The sequence below is a fragment of the Cuculus canorus genome, chromosome 3 (genome assembly GCF_017976375.1).
Source record: "Cuculus canorus isolate bCucCan1 chromosome 3, bCucCan1.pri, whole genome shotgun sequence".
NCBI classification, from domain to species: Eukaryota; Metazoa; Chordata; class Aves; order Cuculiformes; family Cuculidae; genus Cuculus; species Cuculus canorus.
This window is the reverse complement of record NC_071403.1, coordinates 49,441,827-49,468,636: the sequence shown is the minus strand read 5'-3', so window position 1 is coordinate 49,468,636 and position 26,810 is coordinate 49,441,827. Positions and strand designations below refer to the sequence as shown.

General features: G+C 35.7%; 1 protein-coding gene across 5 annotated transcripts in view; it reads left to right on the top strand.

Moving 5' to 3' along the window:
• The window catches only part of SCAF8 (SR-related CTD associated factor 8), a 102,660-nt gene that overhangs the window by 33,588 nt on the left and 42,262 nt on the right, over positions 1-26,810 (top strand). For 2 of the 5 annotated variants that reach the window (XR_008448977.1, XM_054061422.1), the window contains exons 6-20: positions 144-274; positions 3,238-3,414; positions 9,217-9,296; positions 9,713-9,830; positions 12,598-12,729; positions 12,875-12,987; positions 13,477-13,670; positions 16,138-16,238; positions 17,740-17,853; positions 18,527-18,683; positions 19,638-19,768; positions 21,136-21,280; positions 21,787-21,867; positions 22,311-22,532; positions 23,170-24,880. Coding sequence is in view for 3 of the 5 variants with exons in the window: in XM_054061422.1 (XP_053917397.1) it covers positions 144-274; positions 3,238-3,414; positions 9,217-9,296; positions 9,713-9,830; positions 12,598-12,729; positions 12,875-12,987; positions 13,477-13,670; positions 16,138-16,238; positions 17,740-17,853; positions 18,527-18,683; positions 19,638-19,768; positions 21,136-21,280; positions 21,787-21,867; positions 22,311-22,532; positions 23,170-24,866 (3,593 nt within the window). In the remaining 2 variants the exon portion in view is untranslated. Of the gene's footprint in view, positions 1-143; positions 275-3,237; positions 3,415-9,216; positions 9,297-9,712; positions 9,831-12,597; positions 12,730-12,874; positions 12,988-13,476; positions 13,671-16,137; positions 16,239-17,739; positions 17,854-18,526; positions 18,684-19,637; positions 19,769-21,135; positions 21,281-21,786; positions 21,868-22,310; positions 22,533-23,169; positions 25,507-26,810 lie in introns of those variants that run through there. The other 3 variants (XR_008448976.1, XM_054061421.1, XM_054061423.1) reach the window with 3 other exon arrangements.

Here is a 26,810-nt window from a genome sequence, read left to right as displayed (position 1 = left end):
CTGCACGTCAAAAATGGTTTCAATTGAACCATTAATACAGTGTTTTCTCAGTATTTAATAGCAGCAGGTATTGTTTCTTTTCTGAACCTATTTCTAAGTCTGTATGTTAAAATATTTTGACTTACTGGATTTTCTTTTTTTAGGAACACCTGTGACTCCAGTTACTCCAGCCAATGTGGTACAGAATTTACCTGATCCCTGGGTATCTCAGATTGCTAATACAGATACGCTTGCTGCCGTTGCACAAATTTTACAGAGTCCTCAAGGCCAACAGGTAAATATTTTGTAGGCAGTTACACTGTATGCTGATACTTTGCACCTTTAAGGTACCGTTAGGGAATAGTGCTTTCGTGAGTTGTGTCCAGTATCTATGTTAACTATCCCATGAGATTATTCATCACAAGTAAGTTCCAGGTAAACTAAAAACTTACTATTATCTTTTGTAACCAACCCAGTTTGTTCTTTAAAAGCAGCACAGAATGTGACTTCAGATAAGATGGTCTGTAATACATACTTTTCTATATGGCGTTGCAGATTACTAAATCAAGAGCAGCATTAAGATTTCATGGATTTAGGTATAAAATAGAATGCTAATTTAAGCGTAGTTCTCTGCTAGATGCTTCAGGAAGCTAAACATTGAACAGAATTATGTAATAGGAATGTACTCATTCCGGAAGTGCATTGTATGTTGTTTCTTCTCTTTATCTTTCCATTAGCTAGATAAAGATTTTATTTTGCGGCATTCAAAAATAAGGTCTTAGAAGTGACAGTGCTCCTCAATTTCTAAATGCTCAACTCCAAAAAGGTGGCTTGACGTGCCACATGCATTAAACTGCTTATCTTCTTAACATGCAGCCACATAAGTTGAGCGCACTGAATTAGCTGTCTTTAAAAGTGGAGATGATTGATTTTCAGTTTATGCCAGAAATAGCATAACTTTTGACAAAAGGATTTTTATTTGGATTGAGGAATAGAATGTTACCTGCTGATGTACTAAACAAAAATTCCTTGCGTGTGAATGAGTAGTCACCAGTGAACTGTTACAAAGCACTGTTGCTGATAACTTTACTTAGCGAGATTGTTTTACAGCTTGACTTACCTAAGCAAAGTCATCTGTAATTGTTCATAAGGCAAATAGTGGCAGTATTTTCATGTGATTACACTGGTAAAATAAGGAAGAGAGTCATTTTGGAGGGGGAAAAGATGGTCTCACACAGCAGTGTGGAGGCAGACTGCTCCACAGTGACTATGTGCAGGCAGATCTCTAGAACTGGTAGGTGAACTGCAAGAATTGCTTCCTTCCTGTCTGTCTTTCTTCTTCCTGTTCTCCAAGCCACTCCATCTCATGTCCCAAAATCCAAAGTGCTTGATTTTATATTAAGATTGTGTTTTATGGATGAGAATGCATGCTTGTAAGTTGAGAGTCTAGGCACGTGAGATGGCAGAGTAAGAAAGATGTGACTGAGAACAATGTGAAAATAGCTAGAATGGTGACCACCTAGGATTTTCCTGTTCTAGGGCTTCCATCTCCGCTTCTTCAGTTTGATTCCTTTCTATTCAGTGCAATGCACAAGGTGGACCAGCCATATTTATTCATCTTTTGTGGATCATCCAAGAATGCAGGGGAAGCTCTTCCACTTTGCCAATTGCAAATCAGTGGAAACTTTTGGTGAGGTAGAATAATTGGAAGCATTTGCACAGGCTGTGCTTTGTAAAGACTCTGACAAACTTTTTGAAGGTTAGAAAGAGTTGTTTCACTTCATCAGGAGGTAACTCTAAAACATTCTTGAAAAAGGATCATATGGTTTTCACGCATTGTGCAAATGATCATCAACTCAATCAGCTTATGCAGAGTTTCTAGTGAGCCCTAGTAAGAAGGTGGAGATTGAACTGGAGGTTTGCTTCATGTAAGTTAAAGGAGGGTATCTTTCCATAGGGATAGTACTTTTTCCTTTTGTGTTGAGGTAAATCTGTACAATTTCATAGGAGCATCTCTATTGAATGGATCAATAGATCTGCACATGAAAAAGCCTTTTATTTCCTCATTGGGACAGCTCCTATTAAAAAAATAACTTGCAAAGAGGAAGTTCGAGTACGGAAATCAAGCTGTACCAGACAATTGCATTGTAGCTTTGTTCAGAAAAATATAAGGAAGCTATTTTATTTTTCTTTATTTTCCTCCTCTTGATTTGAAGGAAGAGACTCTTATGGCATCCTGATATAATCAGATTAAATACCTTAGGTCCATTCGCTACACTTCTGAAACTTCCTTCTCTGATGTATTTTGTACTCACTGCAGTGTAATTGTAGATCTCTTCTGGGTTACAAGTGGAGTTGTTTAACTAACCACCTCAAAGACCACACCAGCCCTAAAAATATTCTTAAATAATATTTGAAACACCTAACACTTTTTAAATATTATTTTTTAACATCTGTCTTTTGATATTACCCATATTCTGTTTTTACTGTAACATACTTTGTTGTCACTGTATGTCTTGTTGTCCCAGAGCTGCTGCTTCTGGTTCAACATTGCATCTAGGCAATTTTTATCTTCAGATAGTGTGTTACAGAGCCCAGAGTTTGTGCCATTACAGGAAGTCAAATTATATTCCCAGTTCCTGGTTAATTTGCTTTTTATGTGATTTTAATATAGCAAGGAAATTGCATTTTATCAGTGCAAACCTGAGTTTCACCATGAGATTTTCCTTGTGACTAATCTAGAGACACTAATGCAAGCTCTTCACATAGACTTATTCCATCAGCTTTAAAGTGGAGCTTGCAACAGAGCAGTTATTTTCTCTACGCAAATGTTGTTACAGCATACAGATTCTCCTAACATAGGTGGGTCCTTAGGAAGCTGGAGTAGGCTAACAGATTTTTTTCAGGTCAGAAGGAATCAAACTGGAGAAACAGAAGAGAGGGAACTCTAGAAAGCAGGAAATCCTGAGTGGTGACTGGTCATCATCCAACCTATCAGAGCAAGTTAGGAGGAAGAAGCATCTGCATGTCTTATCAGCCACAGAAAACAAATTAGCCAGTAAGTGGGAACAAAACTTGCCATAAATAAAAAGAAATTAAGATGAAATAATAGCCATAGGTTAGATGATACTGCATTCCTGAGAGGTTTTTTTCCTAAATGGAAGGGGAAAGGACTAGATGTGGTGTTTCTTGTTGTTGTTTTTTCTTTTTTTTTTTTTTAAATATTGTTTAGTACATTTGTTATCTTTTATCTTTTAGCTTCAGCAGTTGATACAGACACTGCAGATACAGCAGCAGAAACCTCAGCCTTCACTGCTTCAAGCCCTGGATGCTGGTCTTGTCGTTCAGTTACAGGCGCTCACGGCACAACTTACAGCTGCAGCTGCTGCTGCTAACACGCTTAATCCACTGGAACAGAGTGTCTCATTTAATAAGGTACAAGTAGAATATTAGCAGTTTGAAGACGTATTTATTGTTAAAATACAGATAAGTGAAAGAATCTTCTTTTGGATTTTATGGCTGGACTTTAGAGATTTTAGAAGTATGTGAATGTGCTTTGAAATGCTATCTTGAAAATTATAAAAAGTCTGGAGAGTTTAGTATAAATGAAAATATTAGTTTTAATGAGATTAGGCCTAAGTGGCATTTTCATAGAATAAATCAAGTTGGAAGCAATCCATAAGGGTCAGCAAGTGTAAAGATGGATTTGATTTCCCAAAGATAAGCCATTTTTATGTTTTTTTCATGCTTTGTAAAACATCATTGTAAATTGATCATGTCTTGTATTTCCCCTTCCTGTGTTTATTATCTGAGGTAGGAAATGATTTCTTAAGAGGTAATGGAAGGAAAAATGCAGAAATTTGTATATGCTGTTTCTCCAGAAACGTGATTTAACTTGCAATTTTCTGACATTATAAACATCAAGAAAACTTCTAATCTTAGCCACAAAGTGATATTAAGTGAGGAAGTAAGTTTATGACTGTAGTTAAAACTTTTTACTTCTTAAAGGATGTCGAAATGCAAAAAACTGAACAAAACCTATATGTAAAGAAATTTTTGTATGTGTGTCAACATGTGCATATGTTAAAAATATACAGTATGCAGGAATTTTAAGAAGATCAATATTAGTTGAGTGCCAGGTAATAATAACTATGCTGTCAATTGCAGTAGTAGTACAATAGCAGTAGGAAAAAAAAATTGTTCAGCTAAGCTCCAGTCTCTGAAATTATTAATAAGGAGTTGTCATTACTAATGAAAGTAATGCAGATGTAAAAATAAGTCAGGAAAAAAATGGCCTGTGCTCATGCTGTAACCATTAGCTCAAGTGAGGTATAATCACAGAGAGTGAATGCATCAGTTAATAGGGACTGCCTTAATATTTAGGTACAAAAAGTAATTAAGAATATAGCATTGTATTGTTGTTTATTCCACAGACTTCAGTTCCAGCATTTATATGGGTAGGTGTCCTCACAGGTAGAGGCTGTCTTGAATGTTGGAAAACTTAACTGAAGCAAATTGAAGAAATTTTGATGAGATTTTTATATACTCTGAATGAGTTCAGCCTGATACTCTTCAGTTAGTTTATGTCAGTAATAGTATGCAGGAGTCTTGCTGTCATGAAAATTGTAGGCAGTGAGTGTACGAGACTGTTGATTTCTGGGACTTTGAAGGTAAGTGTTGTGGAGGGAATTCATGTGACAGTGTGATAATTTACAAGCTTTCATTAGGTATACAGTGTTGATTTGTTCTGGTAAGCTGTGCAAGAGTTGTGTTTATAGGATGTGATTTATACCTTAGTTCTGCTAGTGTTAGATTATAATACATCTCAAATTCCTTTTTCAGTGTTCTATAGCATCTCTATGAATGAACCGGTAACGTGTCTTGTTATTCTCTTCAGGCTTTTACTCAAAGGTTACTTGGCCTGCTTTGCAGAAATAGCATGTTGTTTTACAATTTCCTTTTGTTATTTTCATACAGCGTTGTTGCTACCTTGGCTATTTTGTCCTTTTTACAGAGTTTGAGGGTTTCTGAATCTAGGTATTAAGGAAAAACACGTATTTTTATATTTTTATGTATATATCTGTATATATAAATGGACAATCTTGGATTTGCTATGAGAAGTTTTGGGCATAATAATTTTCCTTGCTGCTTTTTAATGGTTTCTTAGTATCCGCTGAGAAACATCAACATCGTCTGCTGCCTGAATCCCACTTCTCAATAGCTGACAGCCATGAGTCATAATGATATTTTATTTACTAGTATCTTTACTTCCATTTTATTGTATAATTGTGTAATTTTTTTACTAGGCATGGCAGCCTTAATAAACAAACTGTTAAAAAGGTAAATACTTTTATAGGAAGCATCTACATCAGTGTTTTAGTTTGAATCAGGAGCATGCTTTTGAGGTGAAACGTCTGATTGTTTACATGTATTACACATTGTTTCACATTGCAGAGCAATCTTGAATGCATAAAGTAGATTGGTTTGGATTGAGCTAGAGCAAAAGATATGCTGCATCTGCTAATGAGCGTTCAGTCAACAGGGCCAGGGGAGCTGCTTCAAAATAACTAATAACAAAGTCCAAATACCATGCTTAAAAAAAAAAAAAAAAAAGGAACAAAACTATAAACCAGACTTGTTTAAGATGAAAGGTTTTGGGGCTTCTTTGCTTCGTGGCAGCAAATTTAGATCTTTGTTAGTGATCTTCCAGGATGCTCTTAAGCTCTGGAGGTTTTGTATGCACTTTATAGAGTTTGTGATAGATGCATATTTAATGCAAAATACCTCAGTTGCAGGTAATGATACTGTAAGAGATACAAATATCTAAACCCAAAGTGTTGTATGTACAATGAATAGCAACACTAGACTCTTAACAGCCTTTGTTGGAGTACTAGACATACAGTTGCTTAATCTCTGGGATTCTAGTCTTGAAAGAAAATACATTGTTAACAAGTATGTTTAAAATACCAGAGCATGAGCCATCAGGGTGCCCTAGAAGCAAAGAGGGCCCACAGCATCCTGGACTGTGTGAACAGGACTATAGCCAAGTGATTGGTCGAAACGATCATCCCGTCTAGCCATCCTGTCTACTGTAGACCGCATCTACAATATCACATCCAGTCTCACTGACCTTGCCCCCATATAGGAAAGACATTGACAAACTAGGCTGAATTTAGTGGAGGACCACCAAAATGGTCAGGGCTGGAGGACTCTTCGTCTTAGGGACTGGAGCTGTTTCAGCCTGGGGCAGAGGCAGCCCTGGGGAGAGACCTAACAACACTGCCCCCTACCCAAGCCCCAGCACTTACAGGAGTGTCAGCAAGAAGATCAGGCCAGGCTTTTCACATCACAGCATAGTGGCAGGGTTATAAACAGCAGAAAGAAATTGAAACAAAAGGATATGAGGAAAATGTGGGGTTTTTTCCCATGAGGACAGTCAAGCACTGGAATAGGTTGCTTGGAAAGGTTGTGCTGTCTCACTTGTTGGAAACTAAGATGCTTCCAAGACTCAACTGGATAAAGCCCTGAGTAACCTGATCTGAGTTATCAGCCAAGACGCTATGAGCAGAAAGTTAGACTGAAACCTGTTGAGTTTTCAACCTGGACTTTCAACGTGGAAAAAAAAAAGCCATTCCCCCTTGTCCTATCCCTACGTGCCCTTGTGAAAAGTCCCTCCCCAGCTTTCTTGTAGGCCCCATTCAGGTACTGGAAGGCCAGTGTAAGGTCTCCCTGGAGCCTTCTCTTCTTCAGACTGAACAGCCCCAACTCTGTCAGCCTGTCCTCATAGCAGAGGTGCTCTATTCCTCTGATCGTCTTCATGGCCCTCCTCTGGACCCGTTTCAACAGTTCCTTATCCTTCTTATGTTGAGGATTCCAGAAATGGACACACTACTCCAGATGACGACTCAGAAGAGCAGAGTGAGGGGGAAAATCACCTCCCTCAACCTGCTGGCCATGCTTCTTTTGATCCAGCTCAGGATATGGTTGGCCTTCTGGGCTGTGAGCATGCATTCTCAGCTCATGTTGTGCTTCTCCTCAACCAGCACCCCCAAGTCCTTTTCTGCAGGGCTGTTCTCAATCATGTCCTCCTCTATCCTGTATTGAAACCGTGGATTGCCCCAATCCAGGTGTAGGACCTTGCACTCGGCCTTGTTGAACTTCATGAAGTTCACACAGGCCCACTTCAGCTTGTCCAGGTCCCTCTGGATGACACCCCGTCCTTCTGATGTGACAACTGCACTACTCAGCTTTGTGTTATCTGCAAATTTGCTGAGGGTGCACTCAGTCTTGCTGTCTCTGTAATCAATGAAAATCTTAAACAGCACTGAAGGGGACACCATGCACTGGAGGGGACACCGTTTGTCACGGATTTCCATTTGGACATGGAGCCGTTGACCACTATTATCTGAACACGACCATCCAACCAATTCCTTATGCACCGAACAGTCCACCCATCAAATCTGTATCTCCCCTATTTAGAGGGGTTGTTGTGGGGGCACTGTGTCAAAGGCTTTACAGAAATCCTTATATGTATTTAATTTGTTTTAATTGCTATTGCTTTATTGTAGAGTTCTTTTAGAATTTATTTAAAAATTAAGATATTTCAGTTCAGATTTTCCCTTTAATATCTACTATGTTATTTGATACATATAAACAAAAATCATGCTGCACATGTGCCTGTCTTGGCTGAAAGGTTTTTGGTTTTCTCTGGCTCCGGTTAAACTAAATTTTTTTTTTTGCATATCATAAATTGTTGACTACTTTCCATTTGTTCCTTTTCTCAGATGATTAAATAGTACATATTCTGTTATCTTCTTTTCTACTTTGTCATGATGGAACATACATGATTGTTAATATTTTAACAATGAGATTTTATTTTTCTAAAATTCATGTTTTTTTTTCAGAGCAGCAGCATTTTGCATACACTTTACTTCAATATAGTCTAACAGTAAAGGAAAATAAGGTGGCCACCTTGCTTTAAATGGATTAGCTATAATTGGTGAAAGTTACTGTGGATTTTAGCAACCCGTCTCACATAACCTTGGTGTTCTGTGTTTCTGGTGGGTTTTCTCAGAGATATATTTAGTTCTTCTTTTATGTATATTAGATTAATTTGTTGGGACAACAGTTCTAAAAATTCTTGACTTATCAGTCTCTTAGTTAGCTTACGCCTTGTTCTTCTTACTGGTTTCCAGTAATTGAGAGTAAATAGAGCATCCTGAGAGAGAAAATGGGTTACTGAGTTATCATGGCTTCTTACTGGAAACATTTTTGCCTTGGTATTTCAAAATGACTGCTCTGTGTTTTCATCCTCTTGTTTTATTCTTCTGAGATCAGGGATTGAGAACACGTTGTGGTGGTTTGTGTTGGAGCATTAACTCTGCTTTTCAGAAGCCTTCCAGGGTGTAAAGATGCGTGGATGTGGGTTTGATAGCATTGCTCCATCTGCAAATAGCTACTGAAAAAAACAATTTTAGATAACATGCATTATATTTCTTCATGCTAGTTCTTCAGTATTGTCTTCAAGAAAGTAAAACACTACTGAAGTGCTTCTAGGCTGTTTAAAAATTAATAAACAGACCAAACTTTTTTAGTTCAGCAGAGCTATAGCATAGACTTCTTTACAGATAAAACAGGAAGTTTTCTTTTTCCCTGTCAGATATCTTTCTTTTTATCCCTCTTGAGGCTTATTCCTCTTACATGACAACTGCTTCCTTTGATATTTTGCAGACTATGTGAGAAGTTGTTTTCAAGGATCAGTATATTTGAAGTAATTCAGGTTGTCTAAAGGACACTTTTGCATGAAAATACAGGAATTCTTTGCAAACTAATCAAGCTGTAGGTCTTTTCTTGATATGAAATCAGTTTGGTGATTTCCAAAGGACTGAATAGTTGAACTCTTTGTAGTAATTTCTTCCAATTAAATATACCTTTACATAAAATTAGGCTTTATTTAAGTCTTCCTCTAAACTAGCTGTTATTTACTATGGAAAAACATGTGGTTGTGCTTGTAACAGCACCCAGAGATCAAGAGTGCCGTGGACAGAATTTGGTATTTGATGCATTCAAGAGTTTGGTAGCAGTAGCAGTATGACATTTAATTTTCTACTCGGGTTATTTGCCAAACATTTTTTTTAATTTAAGGGGAGAAGTAAGAGCATTTTTCTTTTGAAAAGTAAATCTACATAAAGGAACATATAAGGAGTACCCACTAATGCTTATTTTACTTTCTCCTAGAAGCTGATGGACCGGTTTGACTTTGGGGAAGAATCTGAACAAAATGAAGAGCCTAAAAAGGAAACTTCTGCGTCCCAGCTGTAAGATCAAGCTATGTTTCTTATGGAAAATGCTAAAATTTGCTTAACACTAATTGAGTATTAGGATTACGTAGTAAGGAAAATGTTTCTTTCAGAGCATAGATATACTAAAATGGTAGAAAGAGAACATGCATTTTAATAAATCAATAAAGCATATATGTGTTTAAAAAATCTAACATAGTCTCTGTGCCACAAGTTTTGTTGACTTAAAGTTAGCACGTTTGTTTCTTTGTTAGTTATATTCATAGCATTAACGTGATAATGATGGTAACAGAAAGTGGGACTAGCTACATTGTCTTCATTATTTTATATGTTTAGTTAAACTTGAAACTCAGTTTTGAAGACCTTCTTACCAACTGTTTAAAAATCAAGAGAAACACCATTGTGTCTTTTTTATTTAAATTATTTTTTTTTAGGCCTTTAGTACCAGAATCTGTGAACAACTCACTTTTTCACCAACTAGCTGAACAGCTACAGCAACAAAATTTAGAACATCTCAGACAACAGCTTCTGGAGCAACAGCAGCCTCAAAAGGTAAGAACTCCATCTTGTGGCTGTTGTAATAATTATGTTCTCCACTAATTAAAAATTCATACTCTGCTTCAGGACAAAAAAAAATTTTCTTGCTACTGACACTTCTGTTACAATTAAAGTCTTTTTCACTAGCTAATCATCTAACGGAAGCTTGCAGAGCAGGTGGAATAGGTGGAAGAAAGTGCTTAAAGCAGGAAGAAAAAAAAAGTACAACCAGTTGTGTGGGTTGTATATTTTGCTTCTCTTACAAGAGTATCCCCTCACACGAGTTACGAACTGACTGTGCTTTGGTTGTTCAGCTGTTTATATGCGGGGAAAATAAGTTTTTCCCCTGCTGTCAGAAAGAAGATGGTGAGTACTGGAGTCGTTATACTCCTGTCTGTCAGGGGAGAGCAATGTGCAAGCTGGTGCTGCAGAACAAACAAAAGGACATATTCTGTTTGCGGATAGTTAGTTTGTGGACATATTCTGATTGTGGATAACTTTAATTTCCCCTACCAAGCTTTAAGTCTTGGCTTATAAATGGCTCATTCTGTTGAAAAATATAAGCTAAAGAAACTGTATGTATTTCCTGGGAAACTATTAATCAAGAACTGATGCTCAAGACAATCCAAGATTCCTTCTTAACTATGTGAATTGTGTCCTGTCTGCTCTACATTGAGGTTAACTGCCTTATTTATTTTGAGGTTAGTTTTTGTTGTTTAGCTGCTCTTTTCCCCTCCTTATGACAATTCCTGGTTCCATTAGGAAAAAACAAGTTTATTCTGTCTTGATACTGATCAGGTATAAAGTGGAATTTTTGTGAAGTATTTGGATGTAGTTTCACAGGAAAAAATATATTTTAAATTGAAAGAAATTTTAAGGGTCTACAAACTTAAACATCTGTTGGGGATTTTAGTTTAACCTGTGCAAAGGTGCAGTTACTCACCTTTTAATCAACAATGTCATTTGAGTTCTGAATTTGTGACTTTTGAGTTTTTAATGATTTAGAAAAATAGTAATTTAATTTTTACTAGATGTTATTTTATTTTACAATGTTTTACAGTGTTTTATTTTCATTTCTCATTTACGTGCAGGAACTAAGAAACTTTTTACAACATAGCTACAGATTAGTTTTTGATGTTAGTGGTTTTCTAGCTATTTCTGGCTTTAAACGCTAAAAATGTTGTAAAGGAATATAACTTGAAGAGTGCATCTGTTTTAGTCACTTTTGATGTAACATGTAAAAGTAACTAATTTAAAACTAAAAATGTTGAATGTCTACTGTACTGTAAAATAAGCAGAATTTGAGTTTGAATTAATTTAATCTCTGAAATTTAAGTTACAGTATTTTTATGGGTAGAATCTTCATATGACTTGCCCCTTATTATTTCATGTCCTATTCAAAGTCCAGAATTTGTTTCCCTTCAGGTCAACTCAGGTTCTTGTCTAGTCTGTACGAAGAGGAAGTTTCACTTTCACCTCAGTAACAGCTAAAGGATACAAACTTCTGCTGGCACTACTCCGTAGTGACTGCAGTGTGTTAAGAGGAAGGTTTTCTTTAATTCCATGCTTAAGCACCAGTGAGAAAGATTAAGGGAAAGAGAAGGAAGGATAAAACACAAACCGAAATTATTAAGCATCTAATTAGGAGTGTAGGGAGGAAGAGAGGATAGAAGACAGAAGGAGGATCAAGAAATATAGGAATTGATATGAAGAAATAGATTGTTGCAGTATAATTAAATACAAGGAAAATGAAACAAACCAGATCCTAGAAGGGAAATGCATTAATTGAATTGTAGTAGAATTTTTTATTTTCTGCAAATAAATTCTTTAAAAATATGTAGATGAAACAAAAAACCCTTGGTACTGTGTGTCATTCTGGTAACTTTCTACCATTCTACTGGCAAATAGAATACCTAGCATTTGTTTAATTAAAGTGAAAATGTGATGAGAATAACTGAAATGTTAACTTGCAATATTGGTCTGTAGTTTTAAAATTACTTTTCAATATTTTCCTGGTAACATATCTGAGTATTTTCATTGCATTTCCTTTATTTCTTGAATTTCTTTCATATCCTATAGATATTTATTTCAAATCTATATTTTGAGTTCAATGTACAAACCATTATAGTTTTTTCTTTAGTGAATCAGCAATACATTTAATATTTTATTTTTTTAATATTAGTGCTTTTTCAGAACATTTTTCTGTTATATCTTTTATTAGACAAGCAAACATAAATGACACAACACCTTTATTTTGTCATAATTACTTTTAAATTGTAGTAATTACTTCAATCATGCACTGTAAGAAAGTTTGGAGTTAAATCTAAGTCTCTTTAACTAGCTCAGTTGGTATTGCAAATATTTTCTTTATATGAATTAAAAAAAAGTTATTAATGCATATTCATGGATGACCAATGGCTGTCTTTCAGTGTCACTGTATATATGGCTCCCATCACTAAAGTCTGGTCTGTGAGTTTTTGTTTTGAAGCCAGCCAGCCAAATTAAGCAACAAATAGTGTACTTCAGATTTTTGATTCAGCCAGTAGGTAGTAATTACTTTTATAAGCAGGAAAGTTAATTATTTCTAAGGTTTGTATTTAAGGATGATACAGTTAAAGGAATGGAATGGAGTGACGTCTAAGCTTTTACATTAATGGGAAGTGGGAAAATAAGAGAATAGTTCTTCAGAAATATTTGAATGATCATTTCATGTAGCATTACATTTTGACACAGTATTTTGAATTATGAGTGTTTTTATGGTATATTATTCTTTGTTGTTTAGGCAAGCCCTGAGGAGAATCAAGAAGGAAATTTTGGTTCAGAGCACTCAGCTTCGCCATCACAAGGGAGTAGTCAACAGCAGTTTTTAGAAGTGGAAACAAATGTAGATGATTCAATGGATATTCAACAGCAGGTAAAGCTATTTTAAATTTGATTACCGTAGTTGAAGGGAAAACACATACTAAGATGATTTTAAAATGAGTATTGATGTATGTTTTCATATAGTTAGTGAGTATATTTATTACATATTATTGAACTTCGGTTATATCTAACCTCAGGACATGGATATAGATGAAGGACAGGATGTTGCTGAAGAAGAGATTTTTGAACAAGAAGAAAAGAAATCAGCTGTTCGTTCAAGATCAAGAACTCGCTCACGATCTCGTTCAAGGTTTCACAATTAACTTTTACTAAGTAAATGAAGGTTTTCTGAAACAAAGTTGCAATTTGTGATTATCATTCTTAATTCTGTATTTTCCAAAATTGTTGTGAGCAGGTTTTGGCAATGAAAAGAATAGTGTTAATTTAATATTTGTTTGTTAGATGACATTTCATTTTGCATATCTACTGCTTACTTGAAATTTTTATAAGACCTGTTCAGGAAACAAAAATAACTAGCGCTAATCAGCTGGACAGGTTTTCTGTGCCAGAAAAATAGATGCTCTTATGGAACATTTTGAATCTTTTTGTTTTGTTTCAGGCACCAGGTTTGTGTTCCCTTTTTCCCACTGATGGCATTAAGTTTATTTCCTGAAGCAGTTTGATTGAATGTAACGGAAATGTCTAGGTTGTGCTTAAAGTCTGTAGCTAAATAGACAACTAAATTAGATTTTTATTATTTTTCTTTTAACTCAGCATACTGAAATTAAGTATTTTGTAGGTCACCAAGAAAACGAAGGTCTAGATCACGGTCTGGTTCTCGTAAGCGTAAACACAGAAAACGTTCACGGTCAAGATCAAGAGAAAGGAAGAGAAAGTCGTCTCGGTCATATTCCAGTGAAAGAAGGGCTAGGGAAAGGGAAAAAGAACGTCAGAAAAAGGGATTGCCTCCGATACGGTCAAAAACACTAAGTGGTAAGTGGTAGCTGCTTCCTGTTTTAATAATAATATAGTATTAAAAGGAAAAAAGACTTTGTTTTTAATTGAATGAACAAAATTTAGCTAGAGTACTGTTACAAAATACAATAACCATATTGGGGTTTATGTTTAATTTCTGATGTTTCTTACAACTTAGGTACATAATTTCATCTTAGAGGAAAGCAAGTATCGTATTGTTCTACTGATGATTTTACTGATGCTGTCACACCAGTGGTTTTGCTTCTGAACAGAGTAGCGAGTGCTTGCCCTCTTCTTTTTAATGTTGTCTTCTGCAGGGTGTTTGAAGATGATCTAGACTTTATCTGAATATTGGTACACTGATAAGACATTTAAGTGTGTGGTATGCACTTTGGGTGCTTTGCTGAGTATCTTAGGGGCCAGTTGTATTAAATCCTTAGAGTGCTTTTTAAATAGCTTTTCACAGGAGCATAGAGCCAAAACTAGTAGAAATGTGAAACATAATTTGCTATCGTAAGACAGACTGTAACTGTCATATCTTAAGTATCAAAGGAACAACTGGATTTCAGCTTCTGCAGAGAGCTGCTGTGCAGTGCTGTCGTTTGTATGGAGAATTTACATTCTAGAAGTAGGAAGGTAGTAGGGAGAACTTTCTCCATACAGTAGTTTAAATCAAAGGGAATGCATTTTGAGATGAGTGCTAGAAATGGCAATATTGCCTGTAGTCATTTGCTGTTTGTATTAGTTTATCTCATTGCTGCCATTAGCAGGACTCTGGATTTTTGGGATGCATAATTGTACTTAATAAACTTGTAATAAACTTGTGTTCCCAAATTTAACTTTGTTTAGGTTGTACAGTTTCTGATGCAGTTTTGCGTTTATTTTGAGTCATATGACGATATCATTTATTTGACACAGTAAGCTGTTCAAAATTCATTTTTGCAAAGGAAAGAGTGGTACTGTTCTCTTCACGTTAATATTTTACATCATTCCAAGGTGGCTTTAAACTCTGAACTGGAGTTCAGGTTTGATGTATATTTTTTTTTCTTCTCTGTCTTTTCACATGAAAAGAGGCAAATCAGTTTTATGGTGTAGATTTCTCCCAGTAGTCCACAAAACAGGGAACTGTAATCAGAATGGATGGGGGCTAGGAGGCAGGGATGCTTAGTAACTTGATAAACAGCAGCAGTTGAGATCCTGTGAAGAATGGAAACTTTGGGCGGGGTTGGTGATGAATAGGTAAATAAACAGGTAATACACCTAAAAAGCATTTTACTTTATGCAATTTGTTCAGTGACAGTCACTGTTATCACTTCCTGAGGTCTGAAGAATTGCTTCATAGGGCATAAGACCATGAGGAACGACAGGGCCATCTACAGGCATGTGAGAAACAAGTTTTGTCCAAGAGAAATCTTCCTGCTAGTCATTCTCAGTATTGTGGGGTACTGCTGTCAGTTGAAAATGGTGGTTGACAGATGAACGCACAATACTAGTTTCCAGTTTTGTGCACCAAGATTGGTACAGAAATGATGTGTGATATATCAAGATAATGATGAAGAAAAAAATGTTGCTTTATTCAGCGTCATACAGGCCCAAGAGATCCAAGTTGTCTGGTTAGGTCCCTTGAGATCCTGGGTGGATTACTGAGAGTGCTAAAATAGTTGAGAAAAAACACCAATACTGGCCTAATCTCTTGCTGATTTAGATCACCCTGTGTTAAATAGAAGTAACTGCTGTGAGTTTAGTAAGGCTTGCATAGGTTGGATAATATTTCAGACATTAAAGAATTGGAACCGTGTACATATGGCAGAAGGAAGTTTTAGCTCACATGTCTGTGAGTGTTTATGTTTGGGAGGTGGAACAGAGTTTGGCATTTGGGGGACAAATTGCAGCAATCTGAGCTTGTGGTGGAGTTGACAAGAGTCAGAAATACCACTGATATCTTCAGCTTAGTGATGGGCCTTAGACAAGTTTGTCTGTCTGGGAAGTCCCCTTAGGTAAATTAAAAGCATGGTTTCCATTTCTTTCAGGTGAAAATGCAAGTGCCTGCTACTGCAGTTCCTCCTGTAATACACTCCTAGCCAGTTAGAATTTAGTCTTATGTTGTTAAAACTGACTTTAAATCCTATGGTCGTATTTTTTATGGAACATACAAGTTCCCCTAAGTAATTTCTACTGCTCTTTACCTTAGCTGCTAATCTACAGAATTTTATTTTTTCATTTATTTGAAAACAAACATTTTGTTGAAAACAAAATGAAACAAAAAGAATCAACACTTGTACTGAGTTTCTATTTGGTGTCATTTAACCCTTTAACATTTTTTTTGATGTACATAATCTCTATATAGTGAGTAATAGATTTACTATTCTTGCTTTTTAATCAGTGATTTCTGTGTAACTGTAAAGCCTTTTTATATCCACATTATAGAGTATCTTATAAGCTATCATTTTAGCATTTTGATTGACATGAATGTGTCTCTTGACAGTTTGCAGTACTACTCTTTGGGTAGGTCAAGTAGACAAGAAGGCTACACAACAAGATTTAACAAACTTGTTTGAAGAATTTGGACAAATAGAGTCAATTAATGTAAGTAAGCATGTTATCATGCATTTTCAGAGATTATAGACTTAAAAACTTAAATATGCTTATGCCACTGCATTCATTTTTGCAACTTAAGCTTTTTTGTCACTCTTTAAAAACTGTGGCTATGATATTAGCTTGTTGGTTTCCGTGTACTGTATTTTGAAGCAGTAAACACAGTACACTTCATGGTAAAATGGTGTTGCCAAGCACTAACAATTTAAACATTTTTTTTAAATCAGGGTCTTGACAAATAAAAAGGTATGTCTTTTCTCTTTTTGTGACATGTCATGGCACAGGTATCATTTCTCCTTAGACTAATGGAGACAAACTGATGTGTGTCCACATTGTTCTTGGTTACATTCTCTACAGAAGGTTTCTTAAGTGGAATCAATGTGGATAGAACATTTAGAAGCAAAGAAAATGTTCTGTAAACAAGTATTTATTCTAAAATGTGACAAGTAGAATGATGTTTATAATTAGGAGATATGTTTCTCATGATTTTGAGTAGTTTAGATTTAGATGTTTAGAGTTGTACTTCAGTGTTGCCTATAATTCAGTTTCAAGGGAAAGTACTTTTCTACTAAAATGAAATACCTACATGAGAGGAATTTGGATTTTTGTCTTTTGCTCTAGCAGTTTTAAAATGTTTCTCATGCATTATCATTCACTTCAAATACTATTAATGTGATAGAAAAAATAGTAAAAATATATAATTAAGAAAGCTTCACAGGGTTTTTTTTTCTTTTTTAAAACTCAAACTTTAATTTGCAGGGACTAGCAATTAAGGATGTTTAAAGGAAAGTTAATGTTACAACCATAATGTCCTAATGCCTGTTACATTTCAGAGGCAAACACTATTGTAAATGGTTCATTCTATGCATTCTACAAAGCTTTATGTACCTAGGATAACGTTGTATACCTTCAGCGTATTTTTGTAAGAACTGCATTGAAATCTGTATCTTAAATATTTTTGTTTATGTTACTGTGTGCTCCTAAACAACATAAAAGCATGCCTATGTTTTGTTTACAACTGAAATAAGCAGTTGTCATATATGAATTGCAAACTTTCAATGATAATGTGCCACATGATACTTTTCTTTCTTAAATAAAACATTAAAGCTAGTGGAAATCACACTTCAGGAATGAGGACTCTACCTTTAAAGATACTTTTAATCTGTGAAAGATTGTTGCTTAGCTCGCAGTGTATTTGGAGCTTAAGATGTAGCAACCTCTGCTTTTCTGAATTTGTCATAGTATAGCTCCCAGTTCTTGCCTGCTCCATGTTGTTCAAATCTTTCATGTCATTTTTAGCACTTATTATTCAGCTTGCTGCTGCTTCTTGAAAATATTATAAATGAAGTATCCTGCAAAAACTCTTAAGTTTTGCTGATGCTCAAAATTGTTACTATTGCTGATGAAGGTAATGATTGTTTAGAATGTAAACCTTTATATAATTCCAGGTACTGGTTTCCTACTTCTTAAGGCAATTGCTTTTTTTCCGTAGATGATTCCCCCAAGAGGTTGTGCTTACGTCTGTATGGTTCATAGACAAGACGCATATCGTGCTCTCCAGAAACTTAGTTCTGGGTCCTATAAAATTGGATCTAAAATCATTAAGGTAAGTTGATTTTAATCTGAGGGTGCTGTCCATTCCACATACAGTACAGTTTTAATATGATAATCTGTCATTTAGCAGCTGTTCATTCAAATGTACAATATAGAGAAGAAGAAGAAAGCAATAAGATGTAAATTGTTTTCTTTCCTCTCTGTGTAAAATGCAGCTTTTAACAGGTGATATGAAAGATAGTAAAATGAAGTTATGACTTGATACTTAGGAAATACTTGGAGAACATTTTATGTACATGTTAGTGAGAAAAGTGAAAGACTGTAAACAAATAAGTCTTATACCTAACCATGTGGATAACTTAATGTTAAATTTTATAGTATTCTTATAGAATTAAGCTTATGATTAAATGCTGTGGGGGTTTTTTCTGCTTTCTTTGATACTATAGGATGACTCCTTGAAATACTATGTTTTCAATTTCCCCAAATGTAAGTTAGAATTTATGTAAAGCAAATTTAAGCTTTTTGATGTAATTAATCTTCCATATACCTGTTGCAGAGGCCGAGTAAACTTCTGGCTCATTTAAAATTAAAACCTTGTTAGAAGTTTAATAAATAAATACCGTGTATTGATCTGCAGTGACAGAAGCATTAAGGAGATTATCTGAAATATTCTGTTCACAGGTTACTTGATATAACCACATTATCTGGCTTGGTTTTATTTTCAGATTGCCTGGGCTTTGAATAAAGGTGTAAAAACAGAATACAAACAATTCTGGGATGTGGATCTGGGTGTTTCATATATTCCTTGGGAGAAAGTAAAATTGGATGATTTGGAGGGCTTTGCTGAAGGTGGCATGATTGACCAGGAAACAGTGAATACAGGTATGACTATCAACAGTGATTCTGATAGTTAGAAAATGTGTTTATTGTGGTAATTGTAAGTCCTCAGACAGTTTATTGTTTAGATAATACATATTCTTTTTCAATTTACATAAATTTTACTAGCTACTTGTTTACAACATAAATGACACTGTAACGAAATATAGCTTGTCTTTGTAGATGAGTAACTAGCTGATCGTCGTGACAGTGAATTAGTGACAAAGGGGAATTAATTTAAAAAAAATAATAAAGGTTAGCATTATTAAAAGCACTTACAAATCTGCTGTGCACCACACTCATTTCCAAGTACGTAAAGTACTAATTTGTGTAGAAATTGATTTGCTTGTCATTGTGAAAAAGTCTTATATTCAGGAATAAGACATAAGTTGGAGTTGAAGGTTGTCTGAACAGGCACAGCTCAGCTGAACCTTAAGGTGTTCTCTCTATAAAGTCAAATGAGACAAGAAAGCCAGTAGTGCTAGACTTTACTCTGAAACCCAGTTAGTTAAGACGTTTGTTAGGTTTGTGAAAGATTCAAGAGTACTGTGTTTTCTTGAAACTAATCTACCACCAAATGACTATACTGTCCTGAAGTAAACAGTAAATTAAGACTGTTTTATAATAGCAACAATCATTTTTCTGGTAAAAATGCAATTGTGGTTGGCAAGTTTTGGAAAGCCAGTTTGTATATTGGCATAATTAAACAGACTATTGCAGGTGATTAAAAATATTTGTATTACATTCTTTAAAATATATAATAATAAGCAACTGCACTTTTTTGTTTTCATTATAAGTTAGGGGGTGATTTGTAATGAGTTTATGTTAAGTGCCAGGTTATGTACTGTTATTTATTGTTTAAGAAGGAATTATTTATTGTTTAAGAAGGAAGACTTCTTAGTGTTTAAGAAATAACACATTGTTTATCTTTTTGTATTAAAAATATATCTTCTTCTGAAGAATGGGAAACAACCAGAAGCTCTGAAGCTGCTAAAGAAAATGTTCAAACTACACAGAGTGCTGCAGTTGATAAGAGTACAGTTATTACAATGCAGACAGAGGCTTACACGCAACCAGTCACTATGCTGCAGGTTTGTATTGGTCTGAATTTGTAAAACCCCACAGAGCCATAAGGAAAACTTTTTATTCAATATGGTTAAACTTTAATGCTGAGTTGAAGTACTTCAATAAAAAAATGCTTAAGTCTTGCATCTATATGTTTATCTCTGAAATAGACTACAGTCAGTTGCCGTGGTTGAGCACAGTCTTTGGTTTCATGCACAACATATCCCAAACTTGTGTACAATCTCAAATGAAGGCTTAAAAGAGTAATTAAAAAAAATATAGGCACCTTAGTTTTATAAGGAGAAATTAAAATGAGCTTACAGAAAATATTTTGCTTACAGAGCCAGGCATCTTTCTGTAAGCTAAGCAATGCAGAACTTTTTTTTTCACTTCTGCTTGTTTCTTTTCTACCTCGTGCTTTTCTCTGTATCAGCTTTGAATATGTTTAATTATTTTGTCAGTAATTTTGCACAGGACTTCACAGGGACAATCTCATCTTTAACAAATCTGATTATTGTAGTGTGCTGTTAAACTCTATATGCAATAATTAATGAGAGTCTTTGATTCTCTACTGTATTTTTTTTCTTCTGCTAAAACAGAACTTTATTTAAACAACAAATCACGACAAGATATTGTAGAAGACTAGAAGAATAAAGTGTAATTTTTCTTGAGTGTACTACACTACACGTTTTTAACAATTATAAATATAAATACTTTTTTGTCAAACTCTAAAACTTTTTTATAATGACCATATGAAATTGTAAAATGAGAAGCAGTTGCATAATACAAAAAAAATTTTGTATTCATTTTGTTACTGTTTTATCTTTCCTAACATATATAAACATTTCCTGTACTTGAGCTGACATAAAATTACCCTGAAAGTTAACATATTTGCATTTACTTGCATTGAATTTTTAACTTTTTTCTTTTTAAAAAATTGTCTTCTTATTTCAGCTGTCTCCTAATGTGTGCTGTGATCAGTACATGTACTAAACTCAACTTTCCAGTACTGCTGTTTCTAATGAGAAAAGAATCACGGAATTCTAAGTGCTCTAAATATCCATGCTATCTACATTTTCCTTCCTTTTCTTTCTCTCCCTTTCTGCATTCACCTTCTTCCCGTAGATAAATTTTTATTCTTGACTAAGTGTAGTGTTTAACCATGTATTTTGGCATTGTGTTTAGCATAAAGAAAAGATAGCGTTACCTACCTGTAATGTAGGTGCCATTTCAGAATGCAATTTAATTATTCAGACTGTTCAATATATGTACAATGTGTGTGGTACGTTTACTGCTTAACATGAATTGCAGTTGAATCAGTTTGTCCCTTTTTCAATGTCATTGCATACTGTTAAGTATTGAAGTTGCTTATTCTTCCTTTCCATGAAAAAAGATTCCAGTAGCTCCAGCTGTCCCTGCTGTTAGCTTGGTTCCACCTGCATTTCCTGTCACAATGTCTGTCCCTCCACCTGGTTATAGTCCAATTCCTCCTCCACCCTTCTTGCGAGCAAGTTTCAACCCTTCACAGCCGCCTCCAGGTAAGTCAGTGAAAATGAAGTAGGGTGTGTAATGAGTATACTTAATAGGTGTGCTTCTATGTTAAATCATGCTTTCTATAATTTTCCATCAGCTGTTAGTTACAGTTTGAGGCAGCTGACCTTTGAATCTTTAATTTTAATCTAGTATGAAATTTCTTATGTCTAACTTATTTTTACTGGTGTATTCTGTCAAGCATAAGAATTACTGAAGAATTTTTTTGAACATTGATAAAAATGTAAATTTAAAAGTCTTTAAGATTTATGTTCTTTCTTTGGATAATTTTGAAACTTCTAATTTTCTTCTTTGGATAAAGATGCACGTGCAGATCATTTACAGTGAAGGTGGGGTTGTTTTTGAAAACAATAACCACTGTTCCATCTTCCCATAAATTTGTTGCTAGCTACACTTCAGTGATGCAGCTTTTCGGGACGAATAATGTAGACAAGCTTTTACTGCAAAACTCTTTGCTTCCTTTGTAATAATTTGTCCTTTTTTTCACTGACAGGTTATTTGCCTCCCCCAGTTCCGCCTGTGGTCCCACCACCTGTAGTCCCACCACCTGTAGTCCCACCAGTTGTTCCAACACGTAAGTCTGTTTTTTCTAATAGTTGTTTGTGTGTAACAGAAGATAGCAACACAGAAATTATTGCTTAGCTGGTTTAAGCAGTTAATTGAGCAAAAGTTTTACTGGACTTTTCAAGTTCACTAAAAATACTTACTGTGGAGTTGTATCTGTTACTTGAGCTATTTGATGTTAGTCACTGAATAATTTATAATAATTTTTTTGTTTAGCCTTTTAACTGTATTTAACGTTTAAAAAGACCTGTTAGAGAGTACTGTTTGCTTAGGTTGTTCATGGTTGTTAAATATTGCAGTGCTGATGGAGGGTGAAAAAAAAATTATAAAAAAATATAACACTTAAGGTAAATAATTTCACTTATTTTGATTTATCAGCCTGACCTTTGCCAAACTAATCTTGAAGACTTGAATATTTGAATACTATGATACACTTCTGTTATTTCTCTACAGCTTTAGTACAGCCTCCATTACCAATTGCACAAGAGACGATGAAGGATGTTCCTTTTACTAGCCTCGTTCTACCAGTTGGCACAGTTACTAGCAATCTAGCTACTCCAACATTATCTACTGGAAATGTTTTTAATCCTCTGCCAATCAACAAACCAGAATCAGATGAAAAGGGATCTCATCTTACAGACCTTCAGATTTCTTCTACTGAAAACGGTAGATCTGGTAAGAAATGTATTTATTTTCTGATGCGATCCCATACAGGGAACATCATACTTTTGAGAATTTTTTTTCAGATTGTAGTCAATTTCACTGAAACTACAGAATAGGAAGTTTTAGCTTGGGTATAATTTTCAGTTTAAGTTGGAGGAGTGGTGGGAACCATCTTTGTCATAATATGATCATTTCTGGCAGCTTATGCTCAGGGATGTTTCCTTTGTAGACTTGAGAAGTAAGACTGAAACTGGGATTGCTTTAGAAAACTTTGTAGAAGTGCCTTCTTACTGCAAAAGTGGCAGTGGAAAAGAGGAGGAGAGGGTAGGATAGTATAACATTTATAGAATTACATTGAAGATTTTAATACTTTCCTTGCATAAACTGGACAGTGGCTGTGAGGTTTGTCAATTTTAAGCTGCTGTACGCTCTTTACTATGAGGGAACATTCATTTCTGTGGCATAGTGTCTGTTTATCACCAGTGTTATTAAAACAATGTATGTTCATTGTAGAAACTGAGACAGACCTTGTTAGCAATATCATCACTAAATGCATTGACTGAATATTTAATAAGCTTTATTTTGTTTTGAATGCTGTGTGTTATACTAGCATTTCCTGTTAACTGTTGTTCTTGTTGCTACATTTTAGTGCAAAGTGATGTCTCGAGTAGCTCTGGACTTGGAGGAGTGCAACCACCCAGCGTCTCAAGCAGTTCTGGGCTTCCCGGAGAAGGGCAACCACCCAGTGTCTCAAGTAGCTCAGGACTTGCAGGGGGCGTACAGCCACCGAGTGTCTCAAGCAGCTCTGGACCTACTGTAGGAGGAGTGCAGCCACCAACTGTTTCGAGCAGTTCTAGTCTTGCAGGAGGAGTGCAGCTACCTGCTGTCTCCAGTAGCTCTTCTCTTGCTGGCGGAGTTCCACCAACCAGCGTCTCAAGTAGCTCGGGACTTATGGCTGGAGTGCAACCACCAAATGTCTCAAGTAGCTCAGGGCTTCTAGCTGGAGTGCATCCACCCAGTGTCTCAAGCAGCCCTGGCCTTCTGACAGGAATGCAGCCACCCAATGTCTCAAGCAGCTCAGGAGTTCTGGCAGGAGTACAGCCACCAAGTGTCTCAAGCAACTCTGGGCTTCTCATAATGCCACCACCCAATGTTTCAAGTAGTTCTGGACTTATGGGAGTGCCACCACCAAATATTTCAGGTAGTTCTGGACTTCTGGCAATGCAGCATCCAGCTGGGGTTCAAAACATGCCTCATTTAAATATTAGTAATCAAAGGATGCCAGGAATGCCTCTCATAGATATCCGTCCAGGCCTAATGCCCCATTCGCCTGGACCAAGGTTTCCATTATTGCAGCCAGGATTGCCACCACAGCGTGGTATTCCTCCCCCAGCAATCCTTGATCCATCTCTTCACCCACCACCTCGAGGTCCTTTTCCTCCAGGCGATATTTTTAATCAGACAGAAAGGCCTTTTGGAACACCAGGAAGACAAAATATTGATAGCATTGCTAATCCAGAGAAAAGACTACCACTTGGAGGTGATAACATTCAGCAGGAAGGAGACAGAGATTATCGCTTTCCTCCAGTGGAAAACCGAGATAATATTAACAGACCATCTCCAGTGGATGTCAGAGATTCTGTTGGACGACCACCAGTTGATCCAAGAGAAGGTATAGGAAGGCCTCCAGTAGATGGAAGAGAACACTTTGCAAGACCACATGTAGACATGAGAGAAAATTTCGGAAGACCAGGTATTGATAACCTTGGTCGAAGAGAACATTTTGGTTTCAATTCAGACAAGCACTGGGGACAGAGAGGAGATTATGATGAAAGAGAGCACCATGCCTTCCCTATTTATGGTGGCCCTAAAGGCTTCCATGAAGACAGAGAGAGGTTTCGGCATGTAAACTATAGGTTTGATAGAAGTGGTCCCAATTGGAACAGAGGATTTGAACAAGATGCTCACAGAGATTTTGATGACCGCAGAAGACCCTGGGAAAGACAGAGGGATAGGGATGACAGAGATTTTAATTTTTGCAGAGAAATTAATGGGAACAGGTTTGGAAGAGACAGAATGTCAAACAACTGGATCCCTCCTCCACATCCACGGGTTTTTGAATATTTTGATGGGGCCACTTCCCAACGCAAAGCCGATAATATGCCCCAGGTAAATGGTGAAAATACAGAGACAGAAAGTCAGCCACCAACTGCACAGGTGCAGGACGATCCAGAACTTTATGAAAAACTGACATCATCCATCGAGATAAACAAAGAGAAGAGTGACACAGAAGCTGATATAGAAAGTGAACCAGTGGTAGAAAGCACAGAAACTGAGGGGACATAATCATCACTCAGTAGGTAAAAGATACCTTTTGTAAAGTTGTCATCTCTCTGTAATAGATAAATGGCTGACTGGACCGTAGCAGTTCACTTTTGTCTGCCAGAATTAAGTTAATCTGATGTTCATGTTCATCTTTCACTTAAATAACTGTACAACTGACTTGTATAGAACACTGTTCTTAATTTGAACATGGTAGGTAAATGGATTTTTTTTTTTTTTTATTTCTCTGGTAAAACATAAACTTGCCCCGACTTGCTTTTAATTTCACAAAGATAAAATAACAGCTTGTCAAACAAAGAACTTCCTATGGAAGAAAATGGAATTTTTTAGATACTTCCCTTAGGTTGGCTATCGAAATTGTTATACTTGAAAACAGGTGCTGGTGTATCTTGTCTGTGTTTTTAGGCTGCTGCAGAATTTTAAAGTATAGACAAAGCTGTGATATTTTATGTTCCTACAATTCGGCAGAAAAAGAAATGGCCCATGTTATTTAAGGAGCATAGCACAGAGATTAAAAGTGATTTTGTAAAATCTACACTATAGTCTCTGTTTTCTCTAAAGTAAGTGTTTGTGATTTGTTCCTCGTACTGCAGTGGGTTTAAAAAAAATGAAAAGTACATTTTAATGTTGGGTGCATTTTGTTTTTAGATGCCAATAAAGCATATTTGTTTGATAACAGTGTTCTAGGTATTGTATTTTTTTAAAAAACCTGCAAGCTCTAAAAACTTGGAATCAGCTATAATATGTGCCTAGCTAGTTGTTGCAGAAGGTTCACATTACTTTTGTAAGACCAATGCAACATTTACATGTGAAGAAGCATATGATTTTTACACTGAAAATCATGCAGTCCTATTAGTTTATGTGAATAACATATGTATGTAAATATTTGTGTAAACTGTTTGTAGATACTGCTTCTTCTGTGCGTGCCTGTGTATGTGCACGCACTCACAGAATATTGTAGACAGCTCAATAAAATTGAATTGAAACTAGGTTGTAAAAATTTAACTTTCACCTTCTTTAGGTAGTAGGATAACTAAACTTATTTCACTGCAGTACTGTCCAGCTTATATTTACCTTCTCACGCTCATTATTACGATGTTCTTACTACTTCTAGAAGGTGGAACATGATATACTGTAAGAATCTACAGTGGGATTTTAGCATAGTTTTTAAAATGCAGATATGCATGAAGCCTATACTTAAGCAAATACTTGCATTGTCTTATTTTGTAATAAATTTGGTATTCTGGATAGATAGTGGTAGTATTCAAGTACTTTGTGGTTATTTTTTAGAGACTCCTGAAGTGTTGCACGAAAAGTAAAAAAACTGTTATTGGTCTAAAAAACGCTACATGTTTTTAACAGAAATGAGGAGTGCTTTGTGTTTTGATGGTTTAATATCGAAGCAGAACCTCCTGTTAAATTGTTGAGATGAATTGGCTGCTTAGGTAAATTGGTAGCGCTCTTCTCTCCTGTTTCACCTAGTTGGCTGCTTGTGTATCCTTTAAATTGGTGGTGAAAGATTTGGCTATAGGGAAATGTGAGATTTCCAATTTGTTCCACTCAAATGCATCTCACCAACTTGTTTCAACGTAACTTTGTTAAGATTCTGTGTCTGAAAGCATCTTTTAACTCAGTTTTAAAAATATTGGTTTTCACTTGCATAATGGGATCCAAGGGTAGGTTCTGTTATATGAAAGTCCCTTTGGTAGAAGAAACATTTTTAGCTCAGATTAGAATTTTGATCTTTAACATTAAAGCACTAAAATGCAAGTTTTAATTCCTCTTTTACTTCCCCCAGAGGGAAAGTATGAGAGTGTAACATGAGCATAAAGCATCAGCACGCCTTTGAACGTAGAAATAAGTTATGCATGTTTGTTTTGTCCTCTCCCTCTGAGAGGCAGGGTAATATTCATGCTGTGTCATGGTTCAGTTTTTCAATTACAGGGA